This window comes from Pseudopodoces humilis, chromosome 7 (assembly GCF_049639895.1).
Source record: "Pseudopodoces humilis isolate 2021_Gansu_Grassland_sample_001 chromosome 7, ASM4963989v1, whole genome shotgun sequence".
Taxonomy (NCBI): Eukaryota; Metazoa; Chordata; class Aves; order Passeriformes; family Paridae; genus Pseudopodoces; species Pseudopodoces humilis.
Window position 1 is genome coordinate 11,661,350 of NC_142206.1, and position 27,939 is coordinate 11,689,288.

At 37.1% G+C, this 27,939-nt stretch overlaps 1 protein-coding gene across 1 annotated transcript; it reads left to right on the forward strand.

Annotated features, from left to right (window-relative positions):
* Window positions 1-27,924, forward strand: SLC17A6 (solute carrier family 17 member 6). The gene is made up of 12 exons (XM_005531583.3): window positions 1-618; window positions 3,641-3,893; window positions 4,878-4,996; window positions 17,526-17,640; window positions 19,681-19,768; window positions 19,868-19,954; window positions 20,874-21,016; window positions 23,035-23,184; window positions 24,443-24,575; window positions 25,265-25,375; window positions 26,815-26,942; window positions 27,284-27,924. The coding sequence occupies exons 1-12, from the start codon at window positions 533-535 to the stop codon at window positions 27,614-27,616; spliced, it is 1,746 nt and encodes a 581-aa protein (XP_005531640.1). The 5' UTR covers window positions 1-532; the 3' UTR covers window positions 27,617-27,924.
* The last annotated feature ends 15 nt before the right edge of the window (window positions 27,925-27,939 follow it).

The window sequence follows — 27,939 nt, forward strand, 5'->3', positions numbered from 1 at the left end:
AGGCTCCACGCAGCCCGTGGGTTCGGCCGGCGGCTCCGGGGACTTGGCAGTGTCTGCCCAGGGCGGCGAGCGCACCCCGCCCCCGCCAGCGCTGCAGTCGGGGACACGCAGAGCCGCCACTGACTCGAAACGCTCCCGCACGGAGATCTCCGTCCCCTCCCTGCCGGGCATGGTTCTGCCTCCGCCCGCCACTGCTGAACCCTGCGAGGCCGAGGAGAGTTTCTGACCGTGACTGGCAACTCCGTGGTGCCGGGAACCCCGGGGGCTGCCTGCAGCGCGCTCCGACGCCCCTCTCGCTGCCGCACACAGGCGCTCTCCCTCGCCCTCGCCCCCCCCGACTCCGCACGCCGTCTCCACCTCACTCACACACACACGCGCGCACTCTTCCTCTCATTCTCCCTTCATCCGTAGGTGCACCGATAGCCATTGAATGAGGACGAAAAGTTAAGAGATTAAACCAATATGAACCACCTTTGCTCGTAGCAGTGCCGTATCCAGTGCAGAGCATTATCCAGCGAGCATCCCCTCAGGAATGGAGTCGGTAAAACAAAGGATTTTGACTCCCGGCAAGGAAGGATTGAAGAATTTTGCTGGAAAATCGCTTGGCCAGCTCTACAGGTAAGACCGATATCTCTTACAGGATTGTAATTCCCTCCCAAAATTGGAAGCTTTTCTTAAACGTCCATTGCTGCAGGAGGTAGAATGCTTTGGGGAGGTTAGCGGTGGCAGGGTTGGGAGCTGTTGTGATTCTGCTGGATATAATCTAGATCCTGGAAACTAGTGCTGAAGCTTCTCAATATGGCACCCTCGTAACTTCTCTATCTGATTCGTAGATGGTGTCAGTAAAGATGTAGTAAAAGATCACCCCACCTTTCTTCCAAAAAAACAGGATCCCATATTGAAATCATAATCAGGAGAGAGTAGCAACCTGTATTTTTGTTCCATCATAATTTTGCAATGTCCTCACAGGATCTTGCCCTCTGGCCTTAATAGTTATTAAATATATATATATATATATATATATATTCTGTTTTTGATTAGTCTTGTCCTTCGTGTAATTCATCATCAGATGAAAGTAAACATGGAGATGTATAAATAATTGATATCCAAACGATTTTTTTCCTACTGAAGCTGAAACATATAGAGGAATGTGTTTAATTATTCATCCATATGCCTTTAGAAGCATCTGCTTGTCCTATAAATGATATACCACTGCAATTGCTAAACTCAAAAGCATCACTCCTGTATATTTCTGTGTGTAAAGAATATTTCTGTCATCGTAGAGCCCTGTGCACACAGATAAATAAACTCAGATTTTTGCATACCTAAGAAGTGCAGGCACTAAAATTCACACATCATTCTCCATCCAATCTGGTGATTTTAGTGACCTCCACAACGTTTGAGAATAATATGTGAAATTCCAATAAATTTTCGATTGTACCTTCTGCTAGAAATTACCCCGAAATATTTGGTCTGGTTTGGGGTGTTTTGTTAGTTTGGATTGGGTTTTGGTTGTCTATGTGTGTGTGTGTGTGTGTGTGTGTATGTGTGTTTTGGTTGGTTTGGTTTTTTTTGTGTGTGTGGTTTGGGGGGGGGTTGTTTTTTGGTTGTTTGTTTGTTTGTTGGGGTTTTTGTTTGGTTTGTGTTTGTTGTTTTTTGTTTTGGTTTGGTTTTTTTTTTCCGAATTGCAGCTATAAGGTAACTGCGGATTTGTCTGCCCAGGGTAGGTCACGTAAAAATCTTTTTTCCATACCTATGCGGCAGTGCTGGGCACATACACCAGGCTGTTTCACAGCATGAGTCACAACTTCTGCTGCCATTTTAAGGGAAGGGGACATATCAGTGAAGTGATAAAGACAAAATTAAGGTTTCCATTTTCATAGGAAGTGTGCCATTAAGAAAAGTCATTAAAGTCATCAACAATGCAATTAATTTCCTACAGTTTTTGGTTATATTTAAATAATTTTTAATTGCTGAAAACTAATAATAATAAAAAGAAAGGAAAATCCAGAATAACTGCTTAAAATATAATTAAGAAAATAAACCTTTTTTTTCCATTCTTAAAGGCTTTACAACATTTAAATAAAACTACTATCTCTACTACTTGTAGTCACACAGTGAATAATGGAGAAACGGTGTTTGTATTTTCCAGCAAAACTCCGTTTGAATTCACACCTCGACTAACAAACTCGCGATTTGCTTATCTTTTTAAGCTCAAGGCAATTAAGTACTTGTTCACTCTTCTTAGAATCTAAACAATTTTTTTGCCTCTTTCACATTGATTTCCAGTCTATTCCCGAAGACAAGACACCCATTCAGCGAGAAAACACTCCTACTCTTTATCCACACAAACGAATTTTGAACATAAACCCACGGTGGTTTATTTTATTCACAACTTTTAAGCTATTTCTTAATGCCGCGATCTTTAAGCGTGGAAATTATATGCTCAGAAAAATCAGGAGAATTTAATCTGAGTAGTTTTTGCAGAAAATCCCTGTATTTTCTCCCGAACACGTATAACCTTTTAAGCCTTATTCTGCTACTTGTTAGTGCCCTATCAGCTGGATGAGTTAACCTGAAAGAGATGCTCCTCCGAGTGATAAAGCCCTTCTACAGCAGAGGTGAGATCAGCGGTTGTAGAGTCCAGAGTATCGGCAAATGGTCACATATTTGCTTCTCAATACGACATAATTGGTTAGCTTTTCTGGTTTTTAAATATCTCAGTGACTTCAGAAGAAGGTTTAGGGATTCAATATAGGACACGTGCTCTATAAATCTGATTTTTCATGCTACCGAGAGAGCATTTTAAAGAATTTTCAAAAAAAAAAAAAAAGTTCTAAATCACCTTTCATGGTATTTTTCAGCTGATTGGAAATAGCTGCAAACAACCATTTCCCTTCAGATAGTTTTCTAGGAAACACGATTTTCAAGTAAAACCGAGGGAGTGAGAGCAAGGGGGCAAGAAGGTAGCGCTTAAAGCTGCTCTGGGAAGGTTAAACCTGCTAAGTGATCACACACAACGTGCAGCTGAACACTGAGGTCTTTGGGAAAGCCTTCTCCGGAGATGCCAGTTCTTGGCTGTGTTTTCTTTCACTGCATGTGACAGCCATTTTGCAAATCTAAAATAAATAGCAATATCGCCCTCTCCTCCTCCCTCGTCCCTCCCGTCTTTTTCGCTCAACATTTCTTTTTTTTCCCAGACCTAAAGCGAGGTGCACGCCAAGATCGCTCCCTTGGTGCTTCTAGCACAGCAAAGAGGTAATAAAACCTCTAGAAGCCCGTTTTGTTTCTGCGCCTCTTGGGCTGCCCAACATGGCGCCTCTGCAGTGGTTACAGATGATGTCTTCTTGATACGTCCTACGTATTTAAGCAGAAGTCTTTAATGATAGATGAGGAATTCTCAGCTAGAGCTCCTCCCTGGGCTGCTGCGGAGGGGTGGCGGGGGGAGTTGAGGATGACTAATCGTGACTCCCACAGGTCATTGCTAAAGAACAGTTGAAGGTGAATGGGAAGCAAGGAATAAATCCTCAATCTCCAAGCCAAAGGAGTGAGGGGAACGGTGAATTTAAACCTCCAGCTTCCCGAAATTGTTGTGCCTTCAGACGGCCAGGGCTTGACTTTCCCTTCTTGTGTCGGGCAGAGTCCTAGAGAAGAGGCAGAAGCCAGGGGACACAATCGAGCTGACAGAAGATGGAAAGCCTATGGAAGTGCCCGAAAAGAAAGCCCCGTTGTGCGACTGTACCTGTTTCGGGCTGCCCCGGAGGTACATCATTGCCATCATGAGTGGATTGGGATTCTGCATTTCCTTCGGGATCCGATGTAATTTGGGGGTGGCCATCGTGGATATGGTCAATAACAGCACCATACACCGAGGAGGAAAAGTTATTAAAGAGGTGGGAACCTTTCTCTCGTAAATCTCACATCCTCCCAGTACAATACTCAGTGAAACACCTCAACACAGGTGGGACAGGCTCTGGATGGTTTTGCCGCATTTCCCCCCACCAGAACGCCGATGCTCCCCGGTCCCGGGGTTGGCGGCCCCCCTCCCCCTGCCCTGCCCCGCTGGTGCCCTTAAAAGGACGGAAATCCCGTTCTTGACACACAAACAATTTCTACCGATTATTTCTACTTTTTCATTTCAGTTTCTAGACCCAGTTTGTGGTATTATTGTGCTGGCAATTTGCCCCTCGCCCTATCTTTTTCACACAGCCTTGAAAAAGGTAGATATCTCCTAAAATAAACGTAGGGGATGGGAGAAGGAGGGTATCGAATAAGGGACTGTCAGCGGGTGTACCTCGCCTTTAAGGAGGCGGAGAGGTTTTGCAGAAATATTTGAAAACAGCAGGGTGAATTTGCTTTGACAAAAGGCTTTAAATTATAGAGCCGTTTTAAGGCGAGTTAAAAGTGTGGTGAGAAAGATGTGACAAATGTAGATGAGTCTTAAACACCCAGATTCACAGATAAACGCCCCTTACGGCTCGCTGGCCGCACAGGCAAGAGGTGAGTTCGGGCTGTGCGCCTCCAGCCCCTGCCAGAGCAGGGCTGTGTCTGTGAGCCGAGGGTCCCGCGGGTCCCAGGGATGCCCGGCTCTGCCCTGCCCGACCCCGTGATCCGTGCCTCGCGGTCCCCCTGCTCCTCTCATGTACCAGGGAGGCACGGACGGTGGTGGTTCTATTGCTGTTCCTGGGTTTGTTTTGCCTATCTGGCGGGCAGTCCGAGCGTTTGCCGTGGGGGGCTGGGGCAGAGCCCGGTGCCGGCACCGGAACCCCTTCGATTGCGCTACGGGTGAAGCTGCTGCTGGTGAAAGCTCTGAGTGGCACAATTACAGCCTTCCTCCTGTCTTTTTCTCTTTCTGTCCTGGTCCTTTGCATTGGAAGAAAGCGAAGTTTAATTGGGATCCCGAAACAGTTGGCATGATCCACGGCTCTTTTTTCTGGGGATACATAATCACCCAGATCCCCGGAGGGTATATCTCATCCCGGCTGGCAGCGAACAGGTAAACACCGCCTAAATAGCTCCAAGCCCCGTCCGAGCCCGAGCCGGGCCGGGCTGCGGAGCGGCGGCGCGAGGGGAGCGGAGTTGAGCTCCGGACCGCCGGGGCTCCCCTGCACCCTCGAAACTTAACCCCCGCTCAAAGGGACTACCTTAGGAAGGGAAGGACCTCTTGCATGCGATCCGGGAACTCCGCTGTGATGGTGCATTGCTCTCCCTCCTTCAAGCAACCCCCTGGTTTTGCTGGGGTATCTCATGTTGGTTTCTTTTTCCTTTAGACAGTCACTTAAGGAGGTTGTAGCAATGATATTCAAACAGCACATATTCAGAAGCAAGTTCAAAAATACATTATTTCATCAAGGGTTGAGATTTTTTTTTTTTACTGTGATTGAATTAAAGCATTTTATGATTTTTCTTTTAATGGAAAGGAAAACGGTCAGCAGGAATTTTACATTAAAGCATAAATTAATTTAGAATGGTCGAAAAACATGTTTAAATGAGACTTCCACAATGAAAAGAAAGTACAGATGGTCCGGGGACTTAAGGACTCGTTTCTATGGTGTCTGGCAATTTTTCAAGCACCCAGGGTGCGATTCTACCTGTTAATTAGATCCACTGAGTATTCGAGACACATGAGGCTTTCACATCGATGCTTAATGCCACAGGCTCATCATTTGCAGAAGCAGCAAAGGTCCTAGTGCCACTCTTCAAACCAGGACCACACTAAGTGCAAATGGATACTAAACTCAGCCATATATACCTTTAACTCTTCTCAGGATGGGCAACATTAAAGGTAAGCCTGGATGGGCAGAGAGGCTTAGCCTGAAGAGCAAGATGGTTTATGTGTGCTTGAGACTGAGAGGAAGGAGAGAGTGTGGCTAAAGCAAAAAATGGTGTCCTCTAGATAAATATCTTTTAGACAGATCTACAGTAGAAACGAGTATTTACAAAAGGAGAGATGCTCTGTAACTGAGAAAATCACTAATATCCTACCCTTAAAAACAAATAAATCAAACCACATCATTTTTAAACTGGGGTATCCATTTGTCTTTCTGTTTACAAGTGCCATCTTTCTGATAATGGCTCAGAAACGTAAAAGGCTTTTTCAAATAGCCATTAACAGCTATTTAAAGGAGTTTACCTTTTCTTCCTCCTTTAATCATTTTTGTATATTTACACAGTCTGTAACTCCTCAGGATTAATTGGAGTTTTGGTTGAGTAAAGGCTGCAGAATCTGACCCAGAAAATCAAAAGCTGTCTTCATTCACTCAAACAACATCAGAAGAGCTATTTGAACCAATTCAGATGTAAAGTGATGCAACTACAGATTTGCAAGACAATGGCTGGGTCATTGCCAGGAAAAGTCAGTATTGCCGGGAAGCACACAAGTTGTGTTCAAATCAGATTTTTCTCTTCTTCACAAACATTTACATTTATGACAATAACTGAGGACTACCCCAGTTAAGCTAGATGTATTTTATCTAGCTAGGCATTATTCCTGTGGAAGCACTTCATGCCTCAGGCATCTCTCTGTCTATATATTCTGTAGGGAACCCGGGTTACTTGGGGTATCTGCCCCAAGTGGTGTGATGAAATCCCTTCTTTTCTTTTTGTCTTTTTCACAATCAAGTCAGTGACTAACCGGATTAGTGATATTTACCACATTGGGAGACTGATGATTATCTGGCTAGAGTTTATGAACCTTTCAAAGATTCAGATATTTATGATACTGCTTAGATTTGCTGTGGTCTTCACATTTCATCAGTGATTTGGGAATATGTATAAATGCTGGTAAACTTGTGGGTACAAAAAGATCCAGTCAATCAGACAATATATTAAATTTTTGATTGACTGAATGCTGTTCGATATATGACACTTGAGTACAAAGTAACACCAGAGAGGGAGGGACCACTGAAAAGCAGTCTCACTGAGTGGGATCTTAAGCCATGTGGGACTAGAAACACATCACAAGCTTCCAGCATAATGCTCTACTAAAGTAATCAGTGTAATCCTAGAATGTTTATTTTTCTTTATTTAGTGCAATGAGTGTATTTAAGTCAATGATGTTGTTCTTGGATTTTTGTGGGTAATTTGGACACATTCATATTAGTGTGGGCATTGAAAAATTAGAGATTCCTTTAGAGATCTTTAACTGCTTCAAAAATGACAGTATAAAGTGATCCCTAGTGAAAGAAACAGCAAGAACTATGTATTCAGGACAGATGTATATAAAAATATTGCTAGGAGGTAATCTGATTGTAAGTATGCATATAATTTCACTGGAAAAATTGCTTGGTATAAGTATATCCTTTAGTCCTCTGGAAAGAGATGACAAGAATCAGCAATTGATAGCCATATAAAAAAAATAAAGGTTAAATAGTAACAATAATGACTACCCACCACTGGCCCAACCAGAGAAATTATGTGATAGTTTTTTTTCATTGTTTTCATTGTTTAAACTGTTCCATTATGTTTTAGCTATTGTTAAATGTTTGCAGTAGAGTGATAATTAAGCAAAATATAAAGGATAATCAAATGTTAAAGGCTGTTGCCATAGTGAATTTCAGGCTACGTGGTCCTATTAGTAAGCACGTCTTGTTTTCAATCTAGAAATTTAATAATTTAATTCAAATTGATATTCCTTATTTCACATTCATGCTACTGCAGCTGACTGCGAATAAAATACCTGCTGTGCTGTCACACACACATGGAAAGGTGTGAAATTGTACTTGGTTTTATCACCTCAAGATAATTTAAATATCATTATATTTTAAGCTTCTGATACACCCTTTAAATATCCTCTACGTATCTGATTTCCTAAGTGAACTATTTAAACATTAACTGTAAATCAGGAAAGATTCTCTGAAATTAACAGGACATTGTTAGATTACACAACAGAGAATCAATTCCTGATGCAGTTATATATTTAAAACAGAAATGCCAGTTTTTATATATTTAAAACAGAAGTGCCAAGCATTCTTTCAAAAGTAAATCTGCAATAATCACAGACTATTTTTTATAAAACATAGCTGAGTGACCATTTTAGCTCATTTGTGTATACTCACACATAAGAACCTTCTGACACAAAGAGACACAAAGGAATAGAATACAAATTTTTTAAAAATATAAATCACCTGTGGTAATGACAGATTTCCTCTTATCTGTCAAAGCTCAAAACCTGGCACTATTCACATTAAAAAAATGTAATTACATGACTATACTACATTTCTCTATAATGCAATTCTCTCTGATCTATGTTGAACTCAGTCATCATCATTCTAATCTGAATGAAATTATACAAATTAACATTTCACTTCAAATTAATCTTTGTTTCTCAAGTGCCATTCTTCTTGTTATTAAAGGCTAAATCCCTCTTCCCAGCAAGAAATCTGATAGGATTATTTGTGTGAATAAAATGAATGATATTTCAGACAACTCTCAGTGCATCTTGTCTCAGATTCCCACAGATTTTCACTGAAACTGTCATTAGCATGTCAGTGAAATCAGAATCTCTCTTAACTCAGCTTTAATGACAGCAAGCATAACAATTTAAGGTAAAGTATTGGTTTAGAAATACAAGTAGAAAGATGTTCCAGAAGTTCACATCTTTGCATTTTTCTATTTTAAAAAGAGGAATTGTTCCATTCTTTTAGCAGGTAGGTATATTGTGCGTTTTCTGTTTTGCAAACAATGATTAATTCACAACATGAATAGGGGATTAGTGGATGATTAAACAAGTGCCAATTTCATAACTTCTGAGGACTTAAGATGACCTTGCATTGTGAGAGAAACACCTCCAGAGCTGCACTTGACAACCCCACCTTTCATACTCAGTCCAAAATCCTGCAGACTGAACTGGTCTCAGATCCCTGGCACTGGTGTGGGGCTCATCTGTTTCCAGGCAAAGAAGCCAATATTGCACAAAAAAACCCCAAGACGATTTTTTTCACCCTACTGCATTGCAGATTCTTTTAAGTACCAGTCTTTACAAGAAGGGGACTGGGGAAACTGGTAGCTGGAACTGCTTTTCCCTCTGCCATATGGTTCAGAGTTCTTCCATTTTTCTGTCATGAATGATGAAGCTGTTTTCACAATTTAATGATGCAACAAGGGATTTAGATGGGGGTTTTGCTTGATAAAAGGGGGCCTCAGATGTGTGACAAAAATTAATAATGTATCCAAGCCCTTATTATACTAGATTAGATGGCGGGAGGTCGACTTTTACATATTAATGCTTCATGAAGGGCTTATAATAGGATTTAGTATGAAGAGCACAGAGACACATCCCCCTCCTCCCATATACACATGTGAATGAAAATAACCTGTTTTATCTTGATTTAAGAAAGCCAAATAAAGCTGTTATTCTATGGCTTCTGGCCACAGACTGTTTTTAAAGAGGTTCTGTTTTAAGCAATTCTCCTATGAAGCATGTTCAACCTAGGACTGGTGCTTGGGAATAAGTGTTCATCTCTAATGGCAGAGGTAGATTATTCTCTCTGCTTTTTTGGGCAGCTGAATTCATCTACCACTCCAATATTCATGGCATAATCCCAGTTTTTTTAGCCCTATGTTGTTTTATGCAAATAAGGGCCCAATTCAGAAAAAAACACTACATTCTGTCTATCATTTAGGAAAACATAAATTTTCAGAGTGAGCATTTCACAGGGATATGTTTACAGTAGAGGGGTCAACAGAGTCATAGGGGAAAATCGCCTGTACTAGACAAAAGTCAGAATGACTATATGCCACAGAATAGCTAAACAATATCTCCCCATAATGGCTTAAATTCTACTTAGTTATTTTGAAGTACATAAACATCAGTAAAAGTTATCCTAAGAAGGGTTATCAGTGTGATTACAGACTGAAAAAGACAACTAGATTAAGACAAATATTATCAGGAGTATAAAAGGAGATGAACAAGTGACATGATAGTTATATAACTAAAAAAAAAAAATCAATACAGGTAGCATAAGTCTTCCAAAGGAGTGGCTACTCACAGTTTGCAGTCAAGGAGGTGAATATGAAGAAAGCTGAAAATGCTTGGAGAACAGCTGGGGGAAAAAATGAAAAAAAAAAAATCACACTATTATCAAGCAAAATTAATACTTTCAGAGTCAGTAAGAGCACAGTTTATATTTACATGCATTGGAAGCATGTAAACCATCATTAATGGTGTTTAACTTTTTAGGTTTCAAGGCACCTCAGGCTGTAGTGTTATAGGCTAAAATGTTATTTTCTCTGGTACTGAGAAGCAGCTGTATAACACTACACTGGTAAAGGTGGAATTTTGGAATTGAATACAGAAGGGAAGAAATCCTTGAGAAACAAAATGCAGACAACCAAATTTATCCTTGACTAATTTTTTCATGACTAAATATAAAATTTTCAGAATTTAGCCCTCCTTGTTGAGATGTAACTACCAGAGTAGGGTTATGTTAGAAATTTAGGTTTATTTTTGCATTTCATCCCCCACTGATAAAAATCCTTTGAAATCCTTATCTGTATAAAATTCACTACACAGTTTACATAAATTTACACCAGATACTTTCAGAGAATCCTAGAATGGCTTGGATTGGAAGAAACCTTAAAGATCACCCAATTCGAACCCCTGTGTCATGACACCCCTTTCAGAATGAGCCAATAAAGTGACTTCTAATTTATTAGGATTATATCATCCAGATGTGTCAATGCTGTCAAATAACTTTATTCCCAGTTCTCTTCTAGTCCTGAGTTTCCACAAATCGTTACTGCATTAACTGTGGTATCTAATAAATAAAGCAGTCTCTGAAACAAAACCCAGGGATGCTTCTGACCATTAATTGAAAGGCATGTTATGCAACAGGTATCCTTAATCACCTCTACTTGCTTTGTTACGTCACCCCAAAACAATTTGTACACCGGGTTATGCAAAACAATATTATCTACGTTGGTTGCATAAAAATGCTAGTGTCACTGTCCCTTTGCTCTGAAAGAATCTGCCTTTGCTCTGAGCAATCCTGATGAAATCAGCTGTAACATGTGGCCCATATATCAAAAAACACTCCAAAAAGCAGTACAAATGTCCAGCTTTTGAGTCCAACATATAGTAGTTATCCTCCCAAACAACCACAAAACATCTTAAAATTAAATCTACAGATTATTCTTTTGATAAGTGTGTTATATATCTCTAAATCAACAGAGACAGTTGAACCACAGCCTAAGCCTTGCATGTTTGTAAGTTGATTTGAATGAGATAGTCCTGGTTTGAAACATTATCTAGCAGATTACATATTTAAAGAGCAAGCTGTCCCAAAGCTAATGAGCTAGAAGGAATGAGTTGGAGCTTTGTCTAGACATATATAGATATGAGTTGTAAAACTGCAGGTTGAGAGATTCCCCAGGTGAATTCAGAGAGGACAGAGAGAGGATTGGTAGAAAGAGCAAACGAATGAAGAAAAAAGCAGACAAGGTGTAGAGGATCTGAATTGGTTAGTAATGCAAAAGAAAGAAGGCAGGATTGCAGTTGTGGAAACTGAAGAGATTAAAACCGTTAAAATAAAGCAGCATGGGTAGAAGATATATACTGGGTATATGAAGTAAAAAGTTGGAAAGGAAAAACTACTACTAAGTAGGGCGAATACTTATAACTTCTCAGATGGAACATAATCTGTGACAGTGCCCAAGTTTTTATAAAACAGATGTTGACATATCGAAAAGTAGGTCTGCGAACATGCAAAGGAAGGTGCAGCCTGAAAACTGGGGTCTTGGTAGGAGTCAGTGGCATCAGTGGGGTTTGAAGAAGGCAGAAAGCTGAAGACCTTCAGGTTGCTGATACACATTGATTTAATCTCTGCACGGCATTTCATACCAGTGCTTGATCTAGTCCTTTGTATCATCTGTTTTGCTAAAAGTCCCATGAATATTTTGGGATTTTTTCATCTTCCAACCTGGTAGACCAAACCGTAGCAAATTCAGGTCATCAAAATATACATGTTCTGTATCAAAGTCTTAGAAGGCCCTCATCACACATACCCATAACATCTCTATTGGTTTATATATATGGGTATATATATATCTATATGCTTTGTAAGAAGGGAAGAGTTAAGTGTCAATTAACCCCTAAAATTACTATATATTAGAAGAAAAATCTAAGTGAAAATCTTGATCATAAATTGCCAGCATAAATTGCCAGCAATATTTACAGAAGAAAAGATTCTGAAAAGCTGCTATAAGCCCACAGACATTCCAGTTAGATTCTATCTTGATTCTTTCTAGATATTAGGTTTTACTGGGAAAAAATGAAGCATTTAATATAGCATTGAGCCTTGCAGTTCCTCTGCAAGACAAAATATTCTTTGGGTTGTATAAAAATATAACATAAGCATGTCTATATTGTGTTCCTGCCCTTTGCAGAAGAAGTTTTGTCACAGATTAAAGACAATAAGTAGAGTCAAAGAATACATTTTAGAAATCTTGAGCTGACAGAATAGCCTAAAGCCACATTATGTGATATATACTCTGCTGCTCAGATCTGCTGCTGCTGCACTAAGACTATCCCAAACAAGCACTGTTCAAGAAAGAACAGCAAAGGAGAGTCAAAACCCAGCTTAAGTTTTATATATGTTTCATAAAATAAGTCTTTGTTCAACATATTTCATGTGATTTCTGTAAGGAAAATGTCAAACCAGCTCACCAACTTTAATCTAAATAAATTTCATTTATTTTATAATGAAAGATTTTTTTCATCTAATCTTTAGATTAGGTTGGGAAAACTTCAAGAAAGCTCGTATTTTCAATCCTCTTTATTTTCCACCCTCACCTAATATATTTGTAACTATGACTAGGGAAAATGTTTTATTACTGCTTACAAATCAAGTATTTGGTCAAAACATATATTCATTTTCATCCAATGAAAATAATGTTCTCTAGAATATGATCAATATTCATGTAGAATTGTCAAGTGCAGAGGTTTTTTAGAAAAGAAGGTGTTACATTTTCCATAGGTTCCTGTTTACAGTCAGAATAAACTACTTCATAGTATTTTGAATTTAATTTATTGTAGTTGTGCAAAATGCTCTCACACACACCCACACACACCCTATGCTTCCCTAGAAAACTAACAAAATAATCAAACTTTCCTATTCAATAGATAGATTTTCCATGAAATGATGATCAGTGGTGCTTTGGAGGGAAAGATTATTCAGTTACAGTCCTGAATTAATTTTCTATGGAAGCCATTGAATATTGGTATTTTTCAACACAAATCTGTTAAAATACATGCAATGGTATTTTGTAGTTGTAAGTGACCAAGACTTACTGTTCTTTAATTGAATTTTAATGAAATTATGTTAATAATTCACTGATACAGCATATATTTACACAACTTAAAACTATTTTTATTTAAACAAGCATTTTCTTGTTTAAATAATTATTTAAAAATCCATTTTAAACATGCAGAGTTACTTTTCAATTATTTTAAAGGACAAATTTAGCTAAGGTACTTCATATGCTTTAGAAAAGACACATTTAGTATCTTTAAGTTTCATTCTCTTGAGGTGATTTTACTTATTCAGGGAATAGAGACATCAATCATTGTGGAATTTTCCAAATATATTAAAAATTGACATAAATAAAAATAGTGGGGGATCAGAGATAAATTAATTCCATCACATACACATCTAAAAGTGTTTTTAGTTTTATGAATTCTTTGCAGCAATTTTCATTCCCAGTCACTGGGGTAAAAGGACGTCTCTAACCAAGACCCCTTATTTTCAGATACCTGATATGTAACTCAATATGTCTTCCATCTGTCTCTCAGCATTTGAAGTGCACTCTGCTCAGCTCTCTTTTTGAGCTGACACTGCTTCCAGCTGAGTAACAATATCTGTAACGCACTGCTTATGTAATGGGAATTGCCTGACAAAGGTAGATTACAATAGTGCTGCTGCACAAATGCAGAGATTAGAAATCCAGAGATGAAAATACATATATTTATTTTTCTTTTGTTCAAAAGAGAAAGATGAGCAATTGACTTGAAACACAAACAGATTAATTCCCTCTTCAACCTGATTCCATTCTAAGCACTTCTCCTGAAATGTCAAAGTAATTTTCTTTCTTTTCTTCCATCTCAAGTGTCTTGCATTCAAATTGCTATTATTACTGCTTATATTACAGGAGGATTAGGTCACAGTTCATGACCTTTGAGGCCAATGCCAGCAAAACAATGAAGATCAATGCTAGATTCTGATTTTTGGAACTGGGTCTATCCAGTCTAGAAATAGATAAGTAAAGCATAATTTTTTTGTTTCAGGACTGCTTCTGGTCACTTATTAGAACCAGAATTTATCAGGGTTTTTCCCCCCTCTCCTTGACATACTACTACTGTATTTATTGTCCTCTTCTATATATGGTTATTTTCTTCCAGATATATTTGCAGAGTCGCTGATTTTGAGTCAGAAAGGAATTTTTTTTCAAGACTTAGGGGCTACTGAAGACATGTCATGTCTTCATGCCGTCATGTCACAACGTTTTAATTCCATGCTAATGCAAGGTCCAAGAATTATGGCAGTGTATTACCTGCTTTATCTCTGTGATATAACACAGTTTTCCCACAGTTTACCTTCAGTCTGCTAAAGCTCTTAATTTGTGCCATGGCATTAAAACGTTTTGTGGGGTTTGGAGTATGCCCAGAATGAAATAGATTTTCAAGGATACCTCTGAATGAAAGTCCAGCCACATGGATTTCCCAGGCTGAGCTCAGCCCAAGGGACACCCTGCAACAAGGCTTGGCTCACTCCAGGGCCCAGCTGTGGAAACACAACTGAACAAGGTACAACAGGGCATAGCAGCTTCAAATCTGTGTGTCCGATAAGGCAGCTCTCCATTCAATGTGGAATCAAGCAGGCAAACAGGTACTTGTATAAAAATCTGATGAAGTGTGGAGAGGAGGGAACACTCCTAAACAAGCTGGAATTATGTTTTGCAGGGAACTATATCTGTCTGAGAATGAACATTAACCATCAGTGCATACAACAATGGAACCACACACACATTCAATTTGCCATGAGAACAAGAAATCTAAGCTTTGTAACCCATTGCTGAAGTTAACTTTGTAGAAAAATTGAGCAAGATGCAGAAATTAAACATAAAGGATCATAAGTCGCTTGCTTAATAGACAGAAAAAAACATAAGCAGAAAAAAAAAGGATTATGCAATTTGACAGTTTGATGTGTGAGTCAGCAAAATAGTTTAGAAATGCCCTAGGAACAATCAGAATGTTCCATTTCCCAATTGAACATATTCAAATATGAGCTGCATTCAAATATATTTTGATTGACTGCAGATCAGATTTATTTTTACTTGATCTAAATAATAATAAATATTGTTAAGTGAGATATTTAAAGCAGTAAAACAGTTTTTACAAAAAACAACACTATATCACAACATTTTGTTAGGCAGAATTTAGTATTTATGGAAATAAACAAAAGAAGATTAAAGAGCACAAAGGAGAAATACTTATGATGTTTATGATTGTGAACTGAGGATGCAAAGCAAATATAGGAAGATTTATTTGCTCTTATTAAGATTTGTAGAGGAAATGGACTCACTGAAATAGCCATGCATGACATCACTTTTAATAGGGATTCACAAAAAGAATTAAAAGCCATTTCTTGTGAGAATCATAATTTAACTTATTCTACTTTTAAATCCTTAGATTTTTGGGGAAAGAGAGGAAATCATTCTTATAAAATATAGTTCAGAGAGAGAATTGACTCACAAGTAACGCTGTGGAATCATTTCATCATCTGCACCCTGATGTAACTGAATATTCACCAACACTTCTATGTCTAAATACAGGCAAGGTTTTAATTTAGAAGAAGCACGTCTCCAATCATTCCTTCAGTTACATTTTCCTTTGTCTTCTAGAAGGAACAAACTCAAGGAAATAGCTTCTCTTTAGTAAACATGAGAACAAAGATAATTCTGGGAAATGCAACTTTAAGTTGTGTGCAAATAGAAGCTAATTTCAGATACAGGTTTAAAAAACTAGAGTAAATTTCCTTGAAGAAACAGTTAGCTACTGGAACAATTTTGTAAATCTCATCTTTATAAAGACATAGCATTTTTTAATATTCTATCTTCATGTGATTTTAACAGGACAAAACACTATTGGATTTATGTGACCATAAGGAGGTATAAAATTGTAAGGAAATGAAGTGCATGTAGTTTTGGGGTAGAAACTTACACATAAAGAAATCAAGAGTTGAAGAAAATTTAGGTCAAAATAGTCCTCACAGTGCAACACAACCACATGCCCAGACAGTCCCAGCAAATGTATTGAACATGCTGACAAGCAAAGCCAGAAACATAGTGTACAGGCAGCTAAATGTTGTTTAACTTGAGATGGAGATCAAAGGGAACACTATGAGGAGAAAAGATTAAGAGCTCTTTAGCAAAGCTTCCTTATATATGTATCAAATAAAAGTGGCATATACTCAGTTTGCTATTTGAAGATTTGTTTCAGACTGTGATTGTAAATACAGAATGTGGAACATTGTGTCTTTGAGGAGAATTTTCGTCCTGCTTCTTTAGCCCAAGCATCCTGCATCTGTAGCCCAGCATCTGTTTCTCACCAACTTAAGGCACTGTACCAGTTTCTGAAGAACTCAAGCAAATGTCAAAGGTTTCTGTCCAATCTGTTCCACATCAGAAACAGTGATGTCATATGTCATCAGATTTATATTTGCATTATATAGCTTTATAAAAAAAAAAGACACAATAATGCTGGAGAAAAGGTTTCTTCCTACAATAGGTGGATATTAATTGAGTCAAATGAAAATTCAGTCAAATCAGTGGAATTGAAAATGGATCACCACTTCATGCATTTATTTAGACTTTGTAATGTGCTTTATTTGAAGTTAGGATGCTGTGGAATCAAAAGGAGCAATTTTTAGCGAGTAGCCTCTGAAAAAATAGCAGTAAGAATGATCTGTTTTCTACAGATATGTGTTTCCAGATTGATTAACTCTAGTGTCTAAGAAAATCCCAGCTCTAAAATTCTGCCTGATGCTTTTGGCCTGTATGAAAGTGGATTCTCTTCTGTTTTATAAGAAATGAATGCATGGTGACACTTTCTTACTGAAAGAAAGAGAGAAACTCTTTTACTGACCATCTGTTTTAGCAAACCATTTGGAGACAATTTCTAGTTTTGTTTCCAGAGGGTGGAGTAGTCAATCAGATTTGGTTGAAATTAGTGTGAAAATTAAAGTGGGTGTTTATAGGGAAAGTAATATCTATACCTGTGATTGCATAAGATATATTTCCTTAGGAGGTTATGCTAAATAGATAAATACATCCATGTTTGGTCTGGGTCTTACCAGACAGATTATTACACTAGATGGAAGTAGACACTTACTTATCCAGTCCAGTCAGTATATTCCTCATATACAGAACACGTGTAGAGAACATCTATATTGATATATGAGCATATGTAGAACAAGCCAATTGGAACAACACTGAAGTTTCTTACTTTTCCTTTTTTCCCACCTTTGCAGAGTATTTGGAGCTGCTATACTGCTGACATCTTCCCTCAACATGCTAATACCATCTGCAGCCAGGGTGCACTATGGATGTGTCATCTTCGTTAGGATCTTGCAGGGCCTTGTAGAGGTATGGAAAAATTATATAACAAATAGTAAATGTGATAGATGTTTGTTAGCCTTTAACTAGCAATTGTAGCTTTGGAAGGAAGAGAGAAATGGTTTTGAATTTATTACTGATATTGAGTATAAACAATTTCAATGTTTTATAGCTATTTGATTTTTCTTCAGCTATAAAATTTCATGGCAAAGTATTCTCTGGCTGAGAAGCCAGTGGGATATGCATTTAGCACTGACATTTCACTAAACTCCTATACTGCATAAAGCTTATACTGGTGTAATTCTCAACAAATACTTGATGATCAGCATCCCAGAATAAACATATAATAAAAACTTAAGGTCATATCTTAAGTCCTGACCATGCCATGTTTTTCTTGGAATGAATAAGAGATTTACTATAATTTAAAAGAGGAAAAAAATAATTGAGCCTTGCCTCCCCTCGCCTTGCTTCATCTCCCCTTCCCCTTCCCCTTCCCCTTCCCCTTCCCCTTCCCCTTTCCCTTCCCCTTCCCCTTCCCCTTCCCCTTCCCCTTCCCCTTCCCCTTCCCCTTCCCCTTCCCCTTCCCCTTCCCCTTCCCCTTCCCCCTTACCCTCCCCCTTACCCTTCCCCCTTACCCTCCCCCTTCCCCCTTCCCCTCCCCCTTACCCTCCCCCTTCCCCTTCCCCTTCCTCTTCCCTTCCACTGGTGGCTGGTTCATTGCTCCTCAGGGCCACAAAGCTTCTGTTGCATTAACTGTTTTGAGCTACTGTACTTTATTGTATTAAAAGATTCCAAAAAAGGGTGCAGAAATAGCCTGAAATTTAGGTGACTGTGAAATAATTTCTTAAAGCATATGTGTATAAATTTGGATCCATTCCTGACAAGTGATCTGCATGCACAGAGGGTATGTTTCACTGCAAATGTGAGAGGACAAGAAGCAAGTGGGTAATGAATTACACAATAAAATACCTATTGCAGACTCACACATTTCTCCAATACTGTTCAAAGGAATTATGAATGCAAAACATTCCAAACAGGACTTTTTGAAAAAGGGTTGTGATAAATAACAATAATTTTATAATTATATATTTATATATTTTTTTTAAATTATAAAATACTGAAATAAGCAGGAAACTGTGTACAGGACAGTTTTGTTTTTTCAAAACAAAAGAAGTGATTTTACAGAAGTGATTTTTCTGCATGTGGAGGCTCATCCTCTGAATATTTGTGAAACCCTCAGCATGCAAAAAAAGTTACTGATTTTTCTAATTTTTAGAAATTTTTGGAGGAACAAATGATCAGATTAGGAGAAAAATGAATCTATATAACCTATATAATATATATGATATATATATACACCATAATTCTTAACCAGCAATTTGTGTACAGTTGCTGTACATTTCATATAACATCTTCTAAATTTCAACACTACAGGTTTAGTTTTTCTATTGCTAAGTCTAGTTTTGAAGAGAGACCTAAAAGGTAGCTGGTTTCAAATCAAGTAAAAAAATATCATTCAACTACTTGCTTTACATGGTCAAGAAGGTTCATCAAAGACTCCTCTTAAAAGTATATTTCTAAACAGTTATAGATCTTATTTCCTAGTTTTAGAGCAGTGGCACTTTAATCTGGATTTCCTAGACTATACTTTAAATGTTAGATTAAAAAAAATAAGGGTTGGATAAATCAGTCCTGCATTAGAAAGACTTCAGAGGGTCTGTGTTCCCATCCTTTCTTTGACTCTGGTTCTTGTACACTCTTTCTCTTTAATTATTTGCAATTCTTTCCTGAAAGGGGGAGGGGAAACAAAAGGAAACATGTTTTATATTTGTTTCATATAGTTTCTTTAATGATTTGGAGTGATATACAAAACCCATTTCAGCTTGAATAAATATTGACATTTTTCTGTGGCTGTGCTCAGATTTTGCTATAAAAGTACAAAGCATTATTATTACTGCTATAAAAGTGCAAACCTCTTGTTTATAGCAATTAAAAATAAAAACTCATTCAAAGACAATTAATTGAGTGACTGACCAGCATTAGCTAACTTGTGGCACACCCATTCCCCAGGGGGTCACCTACCCTGCCTGCCACGGTATTTGGAGCAAGTGGGCCCCCCCATTAGAAAGAAGTAGGTTAGCAACCACTTCCTTTTGTGGTAAGTAACTTTGTATTTTTGACTTCCTTCCATTTGTAATGTACAAATGTTTTGAAACTGATTTTTTCTCCCTTTTCATCCACATGTCTTGTTTTGTAGGTTCCTATGCAGGAGCTGTCATTGCAATGCCTTTAGCTGGGATTCTAGTGCAATATACTGGGTGGTCTTCTGTGTTCTATGTGTATGGTACGCATTTCTGTTCATTTCACTCCAGTATTGTATGACCTCATTCTACCCTTTCTAAAAATGTAAAAGCTACTGTTAAGAGGACAAAAACCCCAGAGAAGTGGGATTTCTAAGATAAAAGTACAGTCCAGACAAAAGAACAATGAAAGAACAGAATTTAAAGAGTATGAAGAAAGCAACCTAATTAAATAAGAAAAGCTAGCTCATGTTGAAACCTTCATCACCTTTAGCACAAGCAGTGCAAACTTCTGTGCAGACCTATAGTATCTCTGCTCACAGTAACAACTCTCACACTGATGAAACTGCAAATTTAGAGTAGCTTCCCTGAATAAATTGTCCTGATTTTTATCTGAAGACCTACATAACTTTATTCACACCAGTTTTGTTAACCTACACTGACAAAAAAGAATGTCCCAAGGGAATTAATTCTGCATTTATGTGAATTAAGTGGAAGCATTATAAAAATTTGATGAACTACTCAGGAAGTGCATTGCTATTTTGAAAAATATTGCCAGTCTTCTATTTTGCAGGTAAAAAATTTAGTGCAGTAATCAAACAGCAGCATCTTAAAGCTGAATGAGCCTTCATTTACAGTTTGGTGAAATGAAATGGAAGCTGTTTCATTGCCTTGTATTTTACAAATTGATGTTAAAATCATTGAATATTCACTTCCAGTGAAATCATGCTGTAAACGAAGCAAAGACTGCTTCACTGTGCTATAGTTCTACATGTATTTTGAACAAGTATTATTTAGAGTATCAAACTCTGTGTTGGAGAGTTATCTCTACTGAGAGAACTCAGTAAAGACACACTGACAACAATTGCCATTTAAATTTGTTGTAATTCTTCTCAGATTATTCTTCCTTGTTTGCTGTTTTACTGTGTATTTCTTTTTAAAGTCTTTTTTTCCATTCCAAAGGGAGCTTTGGTATAGTCTGGTACATGTTTTGGCTTTTGGTTTCATATGAGAGTCCTGCAAAGCATCCTACAATCACAGACGAAGAAAGGAGATACATAGAAGAAAGCATTGGAGAGAGTGCCAACCTCTTAGGTGCAATGGAAGTAAGAATATTACCCACATGAGATATTTCCAATGAGATAGTAAGAAAAATAAACACCCCAGCACCCATATAAAGACAACAACAAAAAATCACTCTCCTTTAAGATCGAAAAGTGTATTTTGAGCAACTTGAAAAAATGTGGTCCTGGGGGATGGGAAGATCTTAAATCTGCTGGTGGATTTCTGGGTGGATACTGTTTTTGCACTAAGAGAACATAGGTTCCAGTTCTTCTAGCAGATGACTCATGGAATTTATGCCTCTCTTTCAACTCCAAATTATAAAAAAGAGGTACAGCTACATTTGAAACTGCAATTTTATTTAGACTTTTCTTATATCTTGAGCTGAAAAGCCAGTTTCCTTCTTATATAGTAATTTCTGGAAGGTTTTAATCTTCATAAAAGCAAACTTCAGGAAAAGCACTACTCAGTGTCTTTTGAGGTCCCCAGAACATCAAAAAATGCCAATCTATATTATTTTATGTTTTGTCTGCTAGAAAGACTGCAAGTTGCAATAGAGCATGCTTTGAGATCCATAAGAACACTTCCCGTTATTGCAGTAATTTTGCTGGAGACATATTATCAATAATATAATCTTAGTTTTGTACTGGTTTAGTTCTCAAGAACTGCTAAAAACCATATATGGACTCTGAATTTTCCAGCCATTTAACATTCTATTCATGAAAATAATCATGTTATTTCTGTATCTGCTGAAAGGCTTTAAAGAAGCTATTGCCATGTTTGTTCACTCAGGAAAATAAAAAAATTGTTTAAGTCTCACTTCATTGCTTAAATTTTTGCACCATCCATTCCCAGTAGACCCTCATTATGTTTTCTGTTTGGTCAGAACACTGGTTCTTGATTGAACTAATGAATTAATAATTTTTGTCTTTGTAAAAACTTTGTTTCATATTAAATAAGGAACTGAAAATATTAGAGCCATTTTTTGATAGCTGACATTTTTAGATGTTATTGAGGACCTGTCTCAGGTGGTATTCAACGGCATTCAGCAATGTTCATGGTTTTGAAAACCTGATGTAAAATGAGCTCTTTGAAGGATGCCCATACAATTTGAACTGGGATTGTATGATTTATGTCTATTTTTTATTGTGGCTTTTTAATTAAATATTTTTTTTCCAAAGTGATTATATTGTTTCAGTAGTTCAGTTGCCTCTAAAATATTTAAGCTGAAATTCTTCCCATACCATCGAGTTTGATGATTTTCTGGCTGGCTTCTCATTAATTAAGTCAATTAATCCTTTCCTCTCATTTAGGTGTAATTTAATAGGTATACAGGGTGTTGCACATATCCATATATGGACTGTTTTTCTTTGAAGAAAAGCCAGTGTTCAAATCAATAGTAGACTGAATTCAACCTGAATTATTGCTGAAGTGACTTTCAAGCACTTATCTGGGTATGGATCCTGTGTTTGGATCAACACAGATGGGTGGAAGCTTGGGCTTGTGGACAGGTGCTGGAACCCAGCTGGATTGTCCATCTGTCTTTCTCTTTTCCTTTATGCAATTTATTTTAAAAATACAAGAAAACAAACAAAAAACAATATTGACCAAGAAGTTTCAGCTGAGGCTTGATTTTTTTTAAAAAAAAAAGTAGAATACTGCAATTAGGATTTAAATGCTAAAATACATGTTTGCAGCAAATATGAATGAAATCATGTAGTTACAATGTCAAATCTGACTGTTGCTCTACATACAGCAACATTGTCTTTTAAAGACACTATTTAAAGATGTTATTATTTAAAATGTCATTTAAATACATTATTATTTTGATCTTATATCCATGTATGTTCATGTTTATATGACTGAGATAAAAGCACTTGTACATGAGTGTTGTGATACAATTAAGTATCTCTGGGTTTCTCTACTTGTGCATTTTGTAGTAACTTTTATATGTTGTGCATATATGTGCTTGTTGGACCATAGCTAAAAAAGGGCAAAGAAAGAGAAGATGGATGGTTGATAATGATCAACATGGTAACTGGATCCTTTTTCTATGTTTCAGAAATACAAAACACCATGGAGAAAATTTTTTACATCTATGCCAGTCTATGCAATAATAGTTGCAAACTTCTGTAGAAGCTGGACTTTTTACCTGCTGCTAATTAGTCAGCCTGCTTACTTTGAGGAAGTGTTTGGATTTGAAATAAGCAAGGTATGTAAAAAGAATGTAAAGCTCTTATCTTAACTAAGTAAATATCAGAGCTACATTCATAGTATTTAGGAAGAACAGGAAAGAAAAGTGTTACACATCTTTATCATGGATTTATATCTTAACTCTTACTCATTCCAGTTGCTGTTTCCTTGACCAGCATGAATGAGTGAAGTAACAGTTATGATAAAGGATGAGATAGGGAAAGGTGGAGGCAGGATGAGATTTAGTGATGAGCTACTTGGAGCTGCATTGCAAGTGCTCAAAACCAGATGTGCTTGGTATTAGAAAGGTGTCAGCTGACCCATTGCACTCTGTCCCTGATGCCCATGGGGTTGCAGAATCCCATCAAAGCAGTACAGAAAGCATTGACAAATGTATTTTTCCAGGTGCCTTTCAAAAAGCAGTGCCATCTTGTTCTAGGAAGGATAATATTTGTCACCTCTCTGTATGCCACTTCAATGTGGTGAGAACTGCTCTCCCTTTCTCATGTAGAAAGGAGAAAAGATGGTGGCAAAATGTGAGTATAGGGTTGATGTAAGGTTCCATGTGATTCATTTGAAGTTTGGATCGGACCTGTAATGCATGCAGACATTTACAGACATGTAAATATGAATGCACGCATATAATCTATTGGAACAGTCATCACAAAGTACTACATCTTATTTTGCTATGTATGTGTAGTACTTAGAATATCACCAATGGATATTTAGTATTTTATCTTTCACTACATAAAAAGTTTTTCAGACATATCTTTTGCTCCCATGCACTTTGCAGCTTAGTCAGAAATCAAAGACAAATAGCCATTGTGCACGTGATGATTATCCATAAGGAATCTGTCTAGGTATGTGAGGCTTACTGCAAAGCTGCAATGAACACCAAAAGAAATGTAGCAATTCAGTTTTACATGTTTGATCATTAATATTCTGAAAATTCTGACAAGGGGACTCTAAGTGAGGGGAAAAAGCTTTAGCTTAAATATAAACTATGAAAACAATCTGTAAACAAAAATTGTCATGGTATCAGAGGGTCTTATAAATTCTCACTGGACTAAACTAAACTAAACTAAACTAAAATAAAATAAAATAAAATAAAATCTTCAGATCACCAGTTTTGTTAATTTCATAATCCAGCACTTTTAGTTTTAACACAGGGAGTGACGTTGAAAAGAAATAACTATTTAGCTTCTGAATGCTTCAGAAAATGAAGAATAAAGGTTTTCTTATGGTTTATACTTGGCTAATTCTAATTTTAATTTTAGGTTGGTATCTTATCTGCTGTACCACATTTAGTGATGACAATTATTGTTCCTATTGGGGGACAAATTGCTGACTTTTTAAGAAGCAGGCAGATTGTTTCAACGACTAATGTGAGAAAGATAATGAACTGTGGAGGTAAGTCTTTGTATTTTATTTAGAAGTTTATTGGAGGGATTGAATGTTCATATTGTTTTCTGTATAAAATAAAGAAACAAACTGCACAGTTGTATGTTCTTAGGAGGCACTTTTTATGTAATGCAGATGTTGTTACTAAATAAAAGAAAACACAGGTGCTCCCAATCACCATTTCCATCTAGTTACTTGGTATTTGGAATGGAAAACCATTTAGACTGTTAAAGAAATAGATGAGCTTTTGGAGGGTAATTTTCCTACCCTTGGCTATTTACTCAGTCTTAGCTCCTTATCTAAACACCAAGAGAGCCCTGACAACTACCTGAGATTAACATCCTTGGCTTCTGAGATGTTAAAGCCACATTAGCTGTGGTAAGGGCTGGAAAATTCACAAGCAGGTTAAATGTATATTCCCATGAGAGTTGGCTGGGATGACCTAACTACATCACAAGTGTTTATTTTTATCTTGAAACTGACAGAAAATAGCAATAAATTAGCATACAGAGAGTAAAATAAGTATTATTTGAGAGAGGAAGAACATGTGTTTTATAGAGATGAAAGAAATACCTGATTATATCCCACCCTGAGGTAATGTTTTATTTGTATTTCTATGAAATATCATAGTACCTAAGACCTGCATTATTTGAGAAGTAATTAAATCTGATGCCTGGTTTTATTTATTATTTCACCAGGTTTTGGTATGGAAGCAACTCTTCTTCTTGTGGTGGGATATTCACACAGCAAAGGAGTGGCTATTTCATTCTTAGTGCTTGCTGTGGGCTTTAGTGGATTTGCCATATCTGGTAAGATTATATTACTATTAATACTAAATTATTTTATCTTAAGAGACAGGATATCTAGCTTTGCTTTTATTCATGGATAGTAATCAAAAAACTCACTCACTTTGAAATTCCCAGAGGACATTATTTATGATTGTTACAAAGGAATATACATTTGATACTTGATATTACAGCTTTTATATTAGATTATTTTTGTTCAAATAATTCAATCCTTTCCATATTCATCACAGCAAATTAGACTCTCTCCTCATTAAGATGCTAATGTACAGATTTTTCTTGAAATCAAACAGAAGGCATATGGACTGGTATTACACAAGGATACCTAAATAAATATCTTTGTTTAAATAGAAGTATTTTTTCCACTGTGTATTGGTTATTGGTTTGTTAATATTGTATTATTTTATTAATTTGGGGCCTGTTAGTATTATATAACTTTATTTTGGGGCCTAATTACCAGAATTTCTTTTCTGAGATAAAGTTCAGCTATTCCCCTTTCCTGCTGATTCATCAACCCTTTGCCTTTGCCTTTCCCTTTCCCAAGCACAAGTCACCTGGCCTCTCCTTGTTTTCCCACTGCGATTTTAGTATTCTCTCCCATGGTGGTTCCTTATGTCTCAAAAACGTTCTCTTTCATTTTGTGCCAAACATCTAAAATCTCCTCTAATCAAATCTGTCCTTAATCTCATGTCTTCTTCAAGGTATCATTCCTGTTTTGTTCAATTTGGGAAGTGTATTGAACTTTCCCCAAGCTGATCATATCATACTGCCTTCCTTTTCCCTTTTACTATCTGTGTCCAAAGGTTTGGTTTCCGATTTCACTTATATAAGTACTTATTTTGGGAACATTCATTATTCCTCTTCAGATTAGTTAAATAGTTACTGCATACATTTTCAACAGAATTGTTCTGTGGAAAATACAAGAGAACAAGTAAGTATCTTTCAAAATTAATTAGTAATTCAGTTATAGATACTGCATTTTTTCTCCAATTTACCACTGAAGAATAGAAAAGAAGTCCTATCTGCTGGTCTGGTGACAAAAAGAAAAATGTGAGTAATAGGGAAGGAACATATAAAAAGCATGAAGAAAAAAAGATATATTATTTCCATCATGAAATGGGCGTGGAAGGGACTATGAAATACAAATTCTTTTTCTGCCTAAATATCTTCTGGGTTCTCCATAGAGACACTTCTGGGAGGTTTTGGGGTTTTCTTAAACTGCAGTTTTGGGAGAAAATTAACCTGGTATCCCTTTAAAATATTTTCTTAAAAGAAAATGAAAATCCAGAGTCTCTCTAGGAATATTTAAGCATTATAAGTCTAATAGAGGTAAAGAAATGCAATTAAGCAGCCCAAATACGTTATAGTAAAAATGTCATGTCACTTTTCTCAGCTGAAGTACTGCTTAGTCTTGGTGTGAATGCTCACTGACCTTTCTATTGCAGGATTCAATGTCAACCATTTAGACATTGCCCCAAGGTATGCTAGCATTTTAATGGGGATTTCTAATGGAGTCGGGACCTTGTCTGGAATGGTTTGCCCTATAATTGTTGGAGCAATGACAAAGAACAAGGTAAATGGAAGTACAGTTTTCGAATCTTGCAATTGGTTTCAAGAGAAAGACCTTTCTGTAATACAACTTGCCAGGCTATCCATACATCCATATTGGAGTCTGGAACTTGCATCCAGGGATACAAATTTGAGGCAGGCTTCACTATATGCCCACTAGGTTGATGCTTTTGTGAGCTGATAAATTTTTCAAAGAAAGATGGATATAAATATTTCTAAAATGTACGCTTAAATGTTTTAGCAATGCTTACAATCACAAACTCAATCCCTAATTTAAGTCTTCCAGCTCACAAGAGTTAGGTAAATCTGTGTGCTACTCTGATTTTAAAAATTACTTTTTTACAGACACGTGAAGAATGGCAGTATGTCTTCCTTATTGCTGCCTTAGTACACTATGGAGGTGTGATCTTTTATGGCATATTTGCTTCAGGAGAGAAACAACCCTGGGCAGACCCTGAACAGACAAGTGAAGAGAAATGTGGCTTTATTCATGAAGATGAACTTGCTGAAGAGACAGGGGACATTACTCAGAATTATGTAAATTATGGTACCACCAAGTCTTATGGTGCTACAACCCAGGTCAATGGTGGCTGGCCTAATGGCTGGGAGAAAAAAGAGGAATTTGTACAAGAGGAAGTACAAGACTCATACAACTACAAGGAAAGAGATTATTCATAACAAACCTAAATATTTGGTAAATTTTGTAGTGTTTGTGATTAAATTCATTGTGATTGTTTGCACACAGAAATAAAATGTGGTATAAACTTGTAAACACATATCAAACAGGAAGGTCTTACTGTAAAAAAATACATCAAAGTGCAATCTGTATGAGTTGTGATGTTATCACTTTCATTAGGCTATATTTGTTCTATAAACATTAGATTTTTAAGGGTTTACTGGTCAAAACTATAGAGGCAAGTAGATACTTTACAGTATACAAGAGCTAAAACTCATAATTAAAGATTAAAGCACAATTAAGCAACCAAGCTGGCACATCTAAT